The 13973-nt window shown below is 37.1% G+C and overlaps 2 protein-coding genes across 5 annotated transcripts in view; one reads left to right on the forward strand and one right to left on the reverse strand.

Annotated features, from left to right (window-relative positions):
* cep85l (centrosomal protein 85L) overlaps positions 1–13973 on the reverse strand; it is a 96258-nt gene that overhangs the window by 32025 nt on the left and 50260 nt on the right. For all 3 annotated transcript variants that reach the window (XM_079831990.1, XM_079831988.1, XM_079831989.1), the window contains exon 3: positions 11747–12456. In XM_079831990.1, the coding sequence (XP_079688116.1) occupies positions 11747–12456 (710 nt within the window). The remainder of the gene's footprint in view (positions 1–11746; positions 12457–13973) is intronic.
* On the forward strand, positions 1409–10446 carry pln1 (phospholamban 1). Of its 2 annotated transcripts, none has more exons than XM_079831992.1 (3): positions 1409–1532; positions 7547–7863; positions 9327–10446. In XM_079831992.1, exons 2-3 carry the CDS (start codon positions 7709–7711, stop codon positions 9343–9345), a joined length of 174 nt encoding a protein of 57 aa, XP_079688118.1. In that variant the 5' UTR covers positions 1409–1532; positions 7547–7708; the 3' UTR covers positions 9346–10446. The 2 variants fall into 2 exon arrangements, with proteins under 2 accessions (XP_079688118.1, XP_079688117.1); XM_079831991.1 differs by lacking the exon at positions 9327–10446 and adding an exon at positions 8215–8390.

Consider the following 13973-nt stretch of genomic DNA (forward strand, 5'->3'; position numbering starts at 1 on the left):
CACTACGCTGAAATTGGATCGTAATTACTTTTCCATTCCTCGTGTCCTCTTCAAGCTCTTAAAGCTTCCCTGTCTATGGCGAAGAGAGCTCCTTATAAGGAAGAGAACTTTGGGATGTTTTTATCTCAAAATAGAACTCAAACAATGGGGGAAAGAAAGGCAAAAATATGCAAGAAAGTTCCCAGTGCCTCCTGAGGATGCTCTTAAAGCATAGGTTGTAGATGTTTATAGTCTATTAGGATAGGTCTCACAGACAAACTTCTCAATAAAAGCGGTCATTTAGAGCACATGCTGTTCTGGCCACAACATCAAGAGAATATCTGTATTAATCCTCCGACTGGAATCTCCAGTGAGACTGAGAGCTGCTGGATGCGGTTACAGAGTAAATTCCACCAGGGCTGAACAATTTAGTGGGGAGAACACATGCAAATGCAAGAAACACAATATATTAGGCATAATTATGTGCAATTAAATGGCAATGTATTTGCACATAACTGGGAAACTGTGTGAACCAAATATGCACATGCAGTAGGAGTAAGGTATGTCGACACCTTAATCAAAGTGCACAATTTTTGTCATTTGATGATACATTTAGGCAAAGCCAATTATATACAGCTACCTGTGTTTGAGAGGTCAAAGTTAAAGGGTTAGTTCACCCAAAAATAAAACAATTGTCATCACTCACCCTCATGTCATTCCAAATCTTTCCAATTTTAAGACTTTCGTTCATCTTCAAAACTCACAATAAGATATTTTAGTCTCATTGGTTCTTGCGGAAACTCAAAAGTGCTGAGTTACACATGAGAATGAACCTCATTGGTTCTTGCGGAAGCTCAAACATGCTGTGTAACACGAGAATTAACCTCATTGGTTCTTGTGGAAACTCAAACGTGCTGAGTAACACATGAGAATGAACCTCATTGGTTCTTGTGGAAGCTCAAACGTGCTGTGTAACATCAGAATGAATCTCATTGGTTCTTGTGGAAGCTCAAACGTGCTGTGTAACATGAGAATGAACCTCATTGGTTCTTGCTGAAGCTCAAACGTGCTGAGTAACACAAGAGAATGAATCTCATTGGTTCTCACGCACCAAGCAAACATGCTTGAGTAATTAATGACAGAACTAACCCTTTAACGTTCTACATTATTTTGTCCATTCAAATTGATCCAAGTATAATACAAAAAAATACTAAAATAAATAATAAAAGATAATACGAATACTCTTTTAACTAGAAGTGACAGAGACTCTGCATCCAAATGTAGGAAATATAAATACTATCCATTATAACTTATTTTGGTATGATGTTTTATGTGAGGACAAGCTTGTAAATCTGCTTCCAAATAAAAAAATGTGAGAGCTTAGACCCCTCCTACGCATCTCTTCACTTTCCTCTCTCCTCCTATACTCCACCCCTTCACTTTTTCTGCCATAAACTTTGGAACTCCACATTGCTGCCACAGACCCTCCTTTCCTCTAAAAGAAAACCAGAACAACGAGATTGAACCCCAATACTGTTCATCTACAGATTTAGGTAGGTAACATTTTCTTGTATGCCTTGTATATCAGTTTATGGACAGACCACAGTGGTCGTCTATCTAGATTTTGTCTTTGACTATTATCACATTTGGCTATTGTGTCTAGCGCTGTTTCAAGAGCATCTCTTCATAAACATGGCAGTTTGTCTTTTAAAAATGCATCTGTTACATTGCAGAAAAAAAGAGAAACACATCTGATTTGGGTCAAACGAATCCGAAACCAGCCTTAATTCACAGGGCTTTCTTAAGATTGATTTGTTGACAAGGTTATCTTAAAAAATGCAAGTTTTGCAAATCCCCATAGATAGGTCTTTTCGAGATTGAACAGCGGCATGCATATGCATTCCCATAAATAAGAAGACCATCACATTTTGGTGATAAATAAACGCAGGGTTAATCATCAGTTTTATATTCTTACACAGCAGTGGATGATGCTTCAGAGTCTGAGATTAATCAGAGTTTTGATGTTCGGGTGTGTCCGCTGCTCTGTGCGCTCACGATAAACAGCAAGCCAGACATTCTTACGCCAAACACAAATCGGGGAGACGTGACCTAGACTGACTCTGACCTACACACAACACCCCAGATCTGCACTCCACAGGGAGATCTCACAAACCTTCATTTCAGCACAAATGAGCTCGCTGCATTCCCTGCGGCCTGCAGAGTAGGAAAGGTTAACTTTATACAGAAGACCGTTAAAACAGGAACCACACCACAGGTCGCACACATCCATTTGTGTTGCCTTTGCACAAGCCTGAGGCAAACATTGAAGCGATAAAGATATATAACATTAATGTATTTGTAGCATCTGGTTTATTATGCCACAACACATATTTTTCAAAACATTTATTCTATAATTTCATATAAATTATATGAAAAATAAAATACATTTTAATATATCCCCAAACATTATATAAACCATTTGGTTTACAATCCCATTTAATGCAAGTCAATGTATTAACTTAACTAATATTAACTTTTTAATACATTTTCTACAGTGTTTATTAATTAATGTATAAGTAAATGTTGAAATTAACATGAACTAAGATTAATCAATTATTTAGAAGTATGTTTCATTGTTAGTTCATGTTGTTAAATAAATGGAACCTTATTGTAAAGTGTTACATAATTTTATATAATTTATTTTAGAACAGTATAAAATGTATATGAAAATGAAATGTATATTTTTGCATATGCCACATAAGATTCTTAATTTTATATGATTTATATCAATTGCAATTGGAAAGATGTTGTGACTTAAACATGTATGTACATATATTGACCGATATATATAGCGCATTACTGTACATGCGTCATAATACAAACAATGCATCACAATATCATAACTGTATTGTGAATGAAACTGAATCAAAAGTGAGAGAATGAATCTGTGGTATCATTTGCTTCACTTTTGTCCAGAACTGCATTTATAAAACATTTTTTATTTAGAAGACCTGCTTGTTCATTAATTAAAATGTAGAAAATGATATCAATACTATATCAGAAAGATCTAACTTTTAAAGCAATATAGTGTCAAAAAAAAAAAAAAAATCTATACATGACTGTATAGGCACATTGTGCATGGCCAAAAATGTCTGTCCTAATGCCAGCTCAACAGGCACTGTCCTACCTGTTAAGAGTCATGACCTCAAAGAGGCATCACCAAGCCACAAAAAATCCCACTGCATTGCTCTGCAATGCCATCATGGAAAGTTCAGCGACTGAGTGCACTCGCTCGGCCTCAAGTGGACTTATTTGTACAGGGAAGTTGCCAGCAGAGGGTAAAAAAAAATATGCACATAAACACACAGGCTTGGGAAATCTCTGGGCCAGCTTTTCAGATGATTTCCTTTTTTGGTGCGGTTCTATCTTATTTTTGCTCCACTTGTTTTCTCTTTTTCACAACTTTCTTGGCAGTGTCTGTGCATTTTAATGCCGATGAGTTGGCAGTTTTTGCCAAAGGATGGCTTGAGAAAGTTGATACAAATCTGCTCTGAATAACCATATGAGGAAGGGTATCTTAAGCATATGACCTGCTCGATAGATACCCTCCCGAGGAGATTGTTAATGATCTTATCATTCCCAGTGGTGATGGGGGACATGACTCCTGACTAGCTAACTAGGGCGATGGAATGCTGGTGTCCTGTGGTGCTGACAAACATCTCTCCCAAACCCGTCGTCACCAGAAGCATGTTTATCTCCTCCGTGTCACGTGGGCCCTGCGTTAGGCGCCTGAATGGACTGCTCAACTCCAGGCTTCACTGTCAGTCACTCGTCTACATAACCTCTTTCTACAGTGACACTGGCCAGCTGGATACAAAGAACACAATGAAAACAATCGGTGAGGAATAGGTTTCATTGGTTCAAAAGGTGAAAATAAGATGAGACCCAACATACTTCTATCCCACAAAGCCTAGTTTCATTTGCGTCACATTAGATATAGTGTAAATACACAAACAAAACCCTCAAATCATCAAGATTTCACTTTTTAAGTGTTTTCTCCAAGTACTCAACACAAATTGCCAACTATGTTGGGATATGAAAGATAATATTTTAAATATTGTCTTGTTGGTAGGTTGAGTAAACATGTTGACCAGTCTTAAAGGCCCACTGAAGTGCCTTGAAACGTGCAGCATTATTCAATGTGTTGACGTAATTTCCCCTGAAACGGCTCCAGCTGTAAATTATCTTCGTTTTTCAAGACAAACTATGACCAAAATGAGCGCTTTGTAGCCACCATTTCAATCCTGCTTATAATGCAGCTCACTGTCGCCGAAAGCGTCATTGATTGATGATGTAAAACTCTGGATGAGTTTTCTTGCGTGAGTCCGTTTTTTGCGCCTTGACTATCGTACAGTCTGGCATTAATGACAACTTATTGTGTGTCTTATATACTATATACTTATAAACTCATCTTACAGTGTGACATGGCTTACAGCGGGGATCATGCTCGTACAGTCTGACAAGGAACAAACGCAAAGGACTATTATAAATCGCACAGTGTGCACCCGGTTTAACAAATTGGCATAATTTATTATTTTTCCATACATTTTTCAGTCATTTACCTATTAAATTAAGGATTTTTAAAAATGATTGTATATAGATAACACTAAAAAGTTGCAAAGTAATTTCAAATCAAATAAATACTATAGAACTGAGAATTAAAATTTAAAAAAAAAAATAACAATAGGAATCGCCATAACTTATTTCCATTTTTTTTTCTCCAAGTCTTGATACTCAACCGTTACACATATTTACATGAGATGGATTCTTGTGTTAAAACCCAATGCTCATGGTATGAGGTGCTCAGAATCAAAACAGCACAAATTAGCTCAATTAAACCGCTAAAGTACCACAAAAAGCATGCTAACTGAAGCAGCTGTTAAAAATAAAAGTAAGTAAGACAAAATCTAAAACTAGTCAACCTCAGTAGTTGGTTGTCGGACAACTATTTGAAATTAACCACTGTGATCCATCTCCAATTTTAAGTGAAGCAGAGTAAGACGAACAGTACATTGTATTCCTGCTAAGGCGCCTCTGCTGAAGATTCCAAAACCATCTTAAACAACATAAATTGTGGAAATGCAGTTAAATGTTGAACATGCACGCTATATTCAAGGCCTGTTTCATATCTTTACAAGTTGTTGCAACGGAACTGGCTTCTGTCAAGTAAGACTAGACTGCTCAGTATAAAACAAACAAATCGTACACTATCCTCCATATAACGGTTTCCAATCAGTCTAAAGTAGTCACAGCCTGAGCCTACATATCTAACAACAACAACAACATCATCATCCCAGGCCTTTATTACCCTCTTGGTGATAAGTTAGAATCAGGCTCCTGGGGGATTCTGGGTAAGTCCTGGCCATGATTTCAGTGGAATATTGTGACCACCAAAGGTCATTCCTAAGAATAACCTCATTCGCAGCGGCCAATGAAAACACAGGCCACAGGTGCTTCCATGTCTGTGATTTTACTCAGGAGACAATGCTGCCGAATGCATCTGTAAGACAAAACTCCCGACAGATTCGAGGAGATGGGAATGAGCAGCAGTCTGAAAGAGACAGATAAGCTTGTCTAAGACGAGAGCTCCGCTAATACGCAAAGATTTATAATCAAGGCCACTTTATCTTTCGGTGAAAACAGGGTTTCATCTAATCTTTCCGGAGAAGAAAGTGCTAAATCCTGATTTAGGCTGTTTTGTACACATGTAAAATAACCAATATAAAACATCTTTCTGAAGCCACCGCTTTTTATTTACTCAGAGCCAAGACGGGGTAATGAAAAGAAATAAGCTCACTCCTACACCGCAAAGACAGTTACATAAAGTCCCAATATGTGCTGCCGGAGTCTCATCTTGCAAGTATTCGATAATAATAATAAAGTAAGTTAATGACATTGCACTTGATGTATAATAGCCAAGGCTTTGTACAAGTACATCTTTTGGGGGAAATGCAAGAGTAAGACTGAAAAATCCACTTTGAACAAAGAACTAGAGGAACCCATGGGGTTTTAATTTTAGAAACCTGTCAAGCATCTTCCGTTTAGGTGACACATCTGAAAATGAAACTATTCAGGGCATTAGAAATGCTCTATTTGAGACTAAAAGCAATTTCATTTGACTTGCATCAGTTGCCAAATGCATTGAACACTATGAAGAGTCAGCGACCTTTCATCTCCCACTGACCTTTCAAAGAGCAGCCTATGAGTACTGAACAATTCACATGATTTTTTTTAATGATTAAAATAAATGATGCTGAAAAATCAAATCACATCAAAATAGACAGTAAAGACATTTATAATGTTACAAAAAAATATTTTTATAAACAGTTCCTTTGAGCTTTCTACTTTCAGTGTTGAACTTTCCATCAATCCTAAAAAAAATGTATGACGGTCTCCACAAAAATATTAAGCAGCACAACGGTTTTCAACATTGATAATAATCAGAAATGTTTCTTGAGCAGCAAATCAGCATATTAGAATGATTTCTGAAGGATCATACTGAGGACTGGAATAAAGTCCATTTTAAAATATATTAAAATAAAAAAGTTATTTTAAAATTGTAATACTTTGCAGTATTTCTGTTTTTTTAATCAAATTAGCCAAAAACATTAAACATAAAATGTAAAAAAAATACCAACCTCTAACTTTTGAAAGGTACAGTATACCTTTCTATACTATATATATATATATATATATATATATATATATATATATATATATATATATATATATATATATATATATATATATATATATATATATATATATATATATATATATATATATATATATATATTTTTTTTTTTTTTTTTTTTTTTTTTTTTTTTTCTCACAACAACGCTACAAGAAATGCTTAAAAGTAACTTTATGAAGAGATCTTGAATTTAATGCTTCACAATTTCTTTTTTTCCCCATTTTAGACATAGTGCCTTAGTTCAACTAAATCATCCCAAGACAGTACAATTTCATGAACACGTTCATTGAGTTATCTTTCTTTCTGCAATGTATTAAAGCAAACAATATTTTTTCTGTTCCAAGTTTACTGTATATGTTTACACTGTATAAACTTGACACTTTCTTGCTACTGTACATAGCTACATCGTAAAATCAGTCTTCATGTGAAAGTCAAAGTGGCCTATTACATTCTTATTGAAGCCCGAATGCAAATCATGTGAAACGACCGTTAAAGGGATAGATCACCCCCAAAAATGTCTTTAACCCACCCTCATGTCTTTCTGCAGAACACAAAAGAAGATATTTTGACCATATAATGGGGTCCAATGTTATTTGAACACCATCATTCTTCAAAATAACTTCTTGTGATCTGCAGAATCATATAGGTTTGGAGGGTGAGTAAATGATAGCAGAAAGTTCATTTTTGGATGAACTATCGCTTTAAGAACGCATTACAGCCTCAAAACCTTCTGAAACCTCTACCAGACCTGCATGTCACGTGTGAATATTGCATGCACATTCACTCTTTCATCTGTCTGCTCCCTCCCTTCAGCCTTGTGTCCACTGGCAACCGGATCACCTGAACAACCAGCACTCCTTCCTCCCCGCACGGCTCTCCACTCCACCTTGTGGTACTGCTGTCCTTCCCTCCTCTCTCTCCTTCACTCCTCTCCCCTCTCTCTGCACTAATCTATCCCACCCACCCCGCTTCGGCATGGAGAAGGTGCAGCACATCACACGGGCGGCCATGCGGCGGGCGTCCACCATGGAGGTTCCCCAGCAGGCCAAGCAAAACATGCAGGAGCTCTTCGTCAACTTCTGCCTCATCCTCATCTGCCTGCTGCTCATCTACATCATTGTCTTGCTAATGTGAGCGGGAGGGGCCAGAGTTTTCCCTGTAGCCAAAGAACTGTACATAGGGGGCCAATCGCGTTGAGGGGTGGGGCTATTTATTATTTTATAGAGGGTTTTGAGTAGTTGGGTTGTACATTGCATGATTTTTGTCTAAAAATGTAATTTAAAGGTGCAGTGTGTAGTATTTATGAGGATCTATTAACAGAAATGCAATAGAATATACATTACTATGTTTTCAGTGGCGTATAAAGACCTAATATAATGAACCGTTACGTTTTAATTACCTTAGAATGAGCCATTTCTATCTTCATACACCGTGGGTCCCCTTAAAGTGAAATCGCATTTTGCACCGGCATGTTTCTACAGTAGCCCTAAATGGACAAACTGCTCTACAAAGCGCTAGCTACTCTCTGCTGTCTCAGACAACGACATCTTTGTCCTGTGTCGGCCACCGTAGCTTCTCCATGCGAGAGGTGAGCGGTTGCAATTGGCAACCTCATCGCTAGATGCCGCTAAAATTTACACAGTGCACCTTTAATACCAAGAAAAACATAGTAACATTACCTTTTAAAAGTTTGGGGTCAGTATTTTTATATTAATGAGTTTAATTCAGTATGGATGCATTAAATTGATCAAAAATGACAGTAAAGCCATTTATAATGTTACCCAAAAAAAATTATTTTAAATAAATGCTGTTGTTTTGACCTTTCTATTAATCAAAAAAACCCTGATGCAGCACAACTGTTTTCAACATTAATAATAATAATAAATGTTTCTTGAGCACCAAATTAGCATATTAGAATGATTTCTGAAGGAGAAAATTCAGCTTTGCCATCACAGGATATTATATATAGAACACAATATATTCATATAGAAAAGAGTTATTTCAAATTGTAATTTGTACTGTACTCTACTGTATTTTTTATCAGATAAATACAGTATTGTAAAGAATGAGAGACTTCTTTCAAAAACATTAAACAAAAACGTACAGACCCCGAACTTTTAGATAATAGTGTATGTGCAGTATATATAACAGCACAATTCATTAGGGGAGTGGCGTCCAACTAAAGTAGGATTGGAGCTCCATGCTGGGGCGAACTGAAGAACTGAGCAGTCTTCACTCTGAACGTATGCTGCATGCAACTGTCTGTCCATGTCTCTGTCACTATCCCATCAATGCATGTCACCTGCGGGCCTGAGAGACGTCACGTCTTCCGTTACACATAATGCCAAACTGAAAAACACTTGCTCAATAAAAAAATGATATGATCACGTGTGTGCAATAAAAAGTGTGCTGCTTCTGTTTTTGACTGATACTCCCACTGTACTAATTTTGTTAAACCATCAAGTTACAAAGTCACAGAAAATTTGTTTCAATAAGACACACAAGAGAACCAGTTATTGTCTTTAAAAAAAAAACTGTTTATATGACTGTGTCTTGTCAGCAAAGCTCATGTCAGTTTGTCAATCATGTTTAGCTCTTTCCACGGCTTTTGAGAGACCAGCGGCGCGATGTAACCTGCTCCTTTTCACTGGCAAAAAAGAAGAACATCCACCTGCGGACGGATACGCTTGGACTACACGGCACCACAACCCTGGAAATCTGCATCCCATCAGGATGGATCTGACCAATAACCGAGGACTAAACCTGCTGCTCAACTTCCTGCTTATTATAGTGGCTCTATTGATCATGCTCATTCTGGTCAAGCTCATGTGACCCGAAAATGGCCCGAAACAAGAATAATCGCTATAAGAGACTCACTCTACCTCCAAAACCAGTTTAAAACTGCTGTAAATGATTTCAGACATTAGACTGACTTGTTTTTTTCTACCTTAGACAAACCTGTGCATGATTGACAGGCAGAAAATGTTTCTGATTGGCTAGTTTTCCAAAGTGGGCTAATCCCCTCTTTTTTGGCTTTGACATATTTTCAGGACACATATTTCATTCATTTGAATCAGAAAGTAGGGAAAAGGGACATTGCCGTTAAAAAATATTGCTTACAACCCACACTTTGCTAGAGCTTAATGGAAGGGTACAGTAAACTGAAAAAAATTATTACCACATCATCACTCTGCAGGATCAAAACTGAAAAAAACTTAATCAAAATGGATCACAAATACTCCTACATTTTAGTTCAAAATATACTGAGGCTTTAAAACTGACAGGAAGAATTTGCTTCCAGTCTCACTGCGCCCTCTAGTGGTTGTTGCCTCTAACTGCACACAAATACAACAACTACGATTAACAATGGGATTTACCTCAAAATACATTTTATAATATTTACCTGAAAATATAGACAAGCTCTCAAATCACATGACATGACACGCCACTGACACTATTATTATGTGCACTTTTTAATAAAGGCTGAAGATATGCACTCCTAATCAGATGTATTTCATAAACAGAAAGAAAACACACTGGTTTGACTATAATATAATCAAAGTTGTAACCTTTTTACATTATTTATACAATCACAATCACTGTGTTCTTGTTAATATGTGTGTGAATATATTTATGAAGTAATGATTTACATGTTCATAAATGACTTACTGTGCAGTGCAGGCCTTTGAGAAATAAAACACTTCCGCTGATAACGAATGTTTTTGTCTCTTTAGGTTGAATTAAACATTTAGAGCCTCAAGCAGAGAAATGCAAAACATCAGCAAATATTCAAGTCCTGCAGAATCCAATTGGAACAAACACTGCTGGGTCTTTACTACTGAAAATAGACACACGGCACAGCACGACATAATCAACATGAAATCAAAATTGGCTTATTTTCTTTCTTAATGCACATTCCTGGTCCTACAGTGTATTCAACAATGCACATTATTTCAATCATAACCTTGTTCTGTTTTTGAAATGACTTTCCTTTTCGGCTGATGCCAGGAATCCATCTTACTCTTCACCCCTCCCCTCCGACTACCTATGTTTTGTGTGTAAAACACTGTTTTCAGAAGAAAAAAAACGCTGGATTTGAAATTTTCACTATAAAGCATTATCGGAAAATATATTTCAATTCGAGTGCAATACAAGTTCAACTGAATTACCACAATCATTTGAAATAATAATTTTGACATCCTATTATACTCATGTTAAATGAATCTATCAAATTTTCCAAATGTACCATTTTTTAAATTAACAACTAACTAAAATATTATCTAAAATAACAGCAATATAAATTATTAATATAAGAACTAATAGCAACTAACTACAATAAAATGTATGTATATTAATGCTGGGCAATCGATTAATCGCAATTAATTGCATCCTAAATAATAGTTTGTGTTTGCATAATATATGTGTGTGTACTGTGTATAATTATTATGCATATATAAATACACACATATGCATTTATATATTTAAGAAAATATGTTATATTTATAATATATAAATATTTATATTTATTTATAAGATAAATTATATATATATACACATTTTATTTAAATGTGTGTATACACACACATTTAAATAAAATGTCTGCTTAAATAAATTACTTAAAATCGAAATAAAAATAAATAAAATCTAAATAGAAATATAACAATTTTAAAAGTATTAAAATTAAAGACAGAATAATAAATAATTAATACAAACTATAATAGTATATAAATAATACTAAAATAACACAATCTGGAATAACCCTTAAATACATGTATTTATATATACATTAAAAAAAGTATAATAGCATAATATGCTTCATTATAATTCACCCTCCCAGGATAATTCACCCTACCACTGTCTCCAGCAGAGGGCGCTATGAACTTACTTTTACAAGACATTTCTTCAATGGCATCACAAAACCAACCCAGCATCCGGTTTACTATAGACACAACTAGAGCACCCAGCACATTTTTCCCATCTTTGTATTCCCTGTCAAAGACATTGCAAACTGACCTGTGGGAGTTCTGCTTCCTGCCGCTGTCGCTCTCTCTGCTGCTGTTCCTGTTGCCACGAGCCGCCACATCCCTCTGGTCCCGGCCGATACTCCATCTGCTCACTCAGCCACATCTGCGTGCGTACGGCCGGCTGGATGGGCGACCCTCCCACGGCCTGGTGCCTGAGTGTGGGACCTCTCTGCCCGGGCCCGGCCAGACCGATCGTGGGGGTCTTGCTCTCCGGTAAGGCACTGTAGGTGAGGTCTAACGTGCTGGGCTTGAGAGGAGAGGAGCAAGACGAGTCCGATTTACCTAGGGTGTTAGTGCTGCCCCGGTCATATTTTGTAAAGTCAGAGTTGGTGGAAAGTTTGTGCAGGCTCTGAGAGAGAAAGCCGTCTGAATAAAGAGGGTCCTGTCGGTAGCCATAGAGCACACCTCGATCCAGGGATCCGTGAGGGTCCACGCGGTACGACGGTCTCCCGGAAGGGCTGGATTTTTCCTGGCCGGTAAGACGGGTGAGGGAGGACCAGCGGCGCACTGGCCGGGGGTCTTTCATGTCCAGGGGGCTGTCGAGGGGAGAAGGGAGCTGGCAGCTGCTCCAGGGACTGGTGGGGGCAGAGGGCGCGCTGAGTTTGGAGCTGGACGGAGATGGCATGACGTGGGCCGTGGGGATGGGACCTTGCGAGCGCAGAGGCTGGAAGGACAACGTCCCGCTGGAGCTGGAGTGGTCTGGAGACCGAGAGAAAGAGAGATCTTTAGGCATGACAGTGTTACTTCCTGTGCTAGCATCAAGTGGAACCAGAAAACAGAGCTTTCATTTGAATGTAAACACATTCTGGGTGTGTCTTCTTTGCTATCAGTAGGAAGACAGGTTACTGGCTTGTTAGGGATGAAAAAGAGTGCCTCCTACTTAGTCTGTGATTTAAGTCATTAATTATGAGGACTTTATTTAGAATATTGAATCATTGAGCATAATCCACCTCCCTTGGTAATTTGCTTTACAAAACACCGCATGAAAATGAACCACACAATGACCTAAACCAGTGGTTCTCAAATGGGGGTACGCGTACCCCTGGGGGTACGTGAAGGCACTCCAGGGGGTACGTGAGATTTTAAAATATAGCCTACATATATTTAAATAGTAGCATCCATGCAACAATTCTTTAAAAATAATTATTTAATAAATATTTCAGGAAAATATAAGAAGTTCATAAAATGAATTTTATATTCAGTAGGCTATTCAATTTCATTATCCAAAAAACCCAGAGTCTCCCCCATACCAGGATGGTTTGACCCAACCTGTCATATGCCGCCTGGCATCACCTGTCAATCACTTGGATCAACAATAGGGTGTCTAGACGTCCCTGTTTCCCGGTGACAGTCCCGGTTTTTAATGTTTTGTCCCCGACTGGAGTTGTCCCCGGAAATGTCCCCATTTTACAGCTCGTTCCAAACAACCCGCAGATATATTGGAAAAAAGCGGCCAACCAACATACAATAGCTACGCTGACTCTACTTGGTAGCGCGAGCGCCGCTACTATGAAGAACGTACCGAGTCGAGAGCACAGAGCGCCATTATTGTAAAATATCAAAAGAAACCTCGTTGTCGCTTTCAAGGTAGTAACATATTAACTATTCGTTTTTAATTAAAAGTAATATTGTATGTGCTTTATAACAGAGCCTCAACAAGGTGCGGGATTGTTTTGTCCCCAAAAGTTCCGCAGTCACAATGCAGTGAATACCACACATCTGAACTATAACTCAAATATAAAAACCTTAACCCTAACCCCAAACAATTACACTTGCAACCAATACATGTGCAGAATACATCTACTTTCTGCTTAAAATAATCCTAAAATGCTAAATAACAAGACCAATTAAGAACAGTAATAATTATTTTCAAGCATAAACGTAACACAACTTTTGAAGTAAAAAAAGTAATTTATATAGTATAAACTTAAATACAATTATAAAATGTTACAATATTTGTTGAATAGTTTTATTTATCATATTTATGTTTTATTTTTGTAATGTGTTTTTGTTAAGTCATGTTACAATATTGTTTTGAACTGCTTATTTACAATGGTTAGTTTACCATTAACTATTTTCATTGTTTATTTATAAAAAAAAAATGTATTGTATTAAATCCAGACCAAAAAATCCTAATAATCAAACTAAATCATAATACTTATTAATTTTAATAATAATATACTAATATAATAGGACTCCACAACAACAACAAAAAC

Source organism: Gobio gobio, assembly GCF_949357685.1.
Source record: "Gobio gobio genome assembly, chromosome: 12".
In the NCBI taxonomy this organism is placed as follows: Eukaryota; Metazoa; Chordata; class Actinopteri; order Cypriniformes; family Gobionidae; genus Gobio; species Gobio gobio.

What these genes read in the sequence shown, in the direction of transcription:
- pln1 (XM_079831991.1), top strand. Translation starts at nt 7,709, where the DNA reads ATGGAGAAGGTGCAGCACATCACACGGGCGGCCATGCGGCGGGCGTCC. An exon ending in TACATCATTGTCTTGCTAAT is followed by an intron (nt 7,864 to 8,214) that starts GTGAGCGGGAGG and finishes ATGTTTCTACAG; the next exon opens with TAGCCCTAAATGGACAAACT.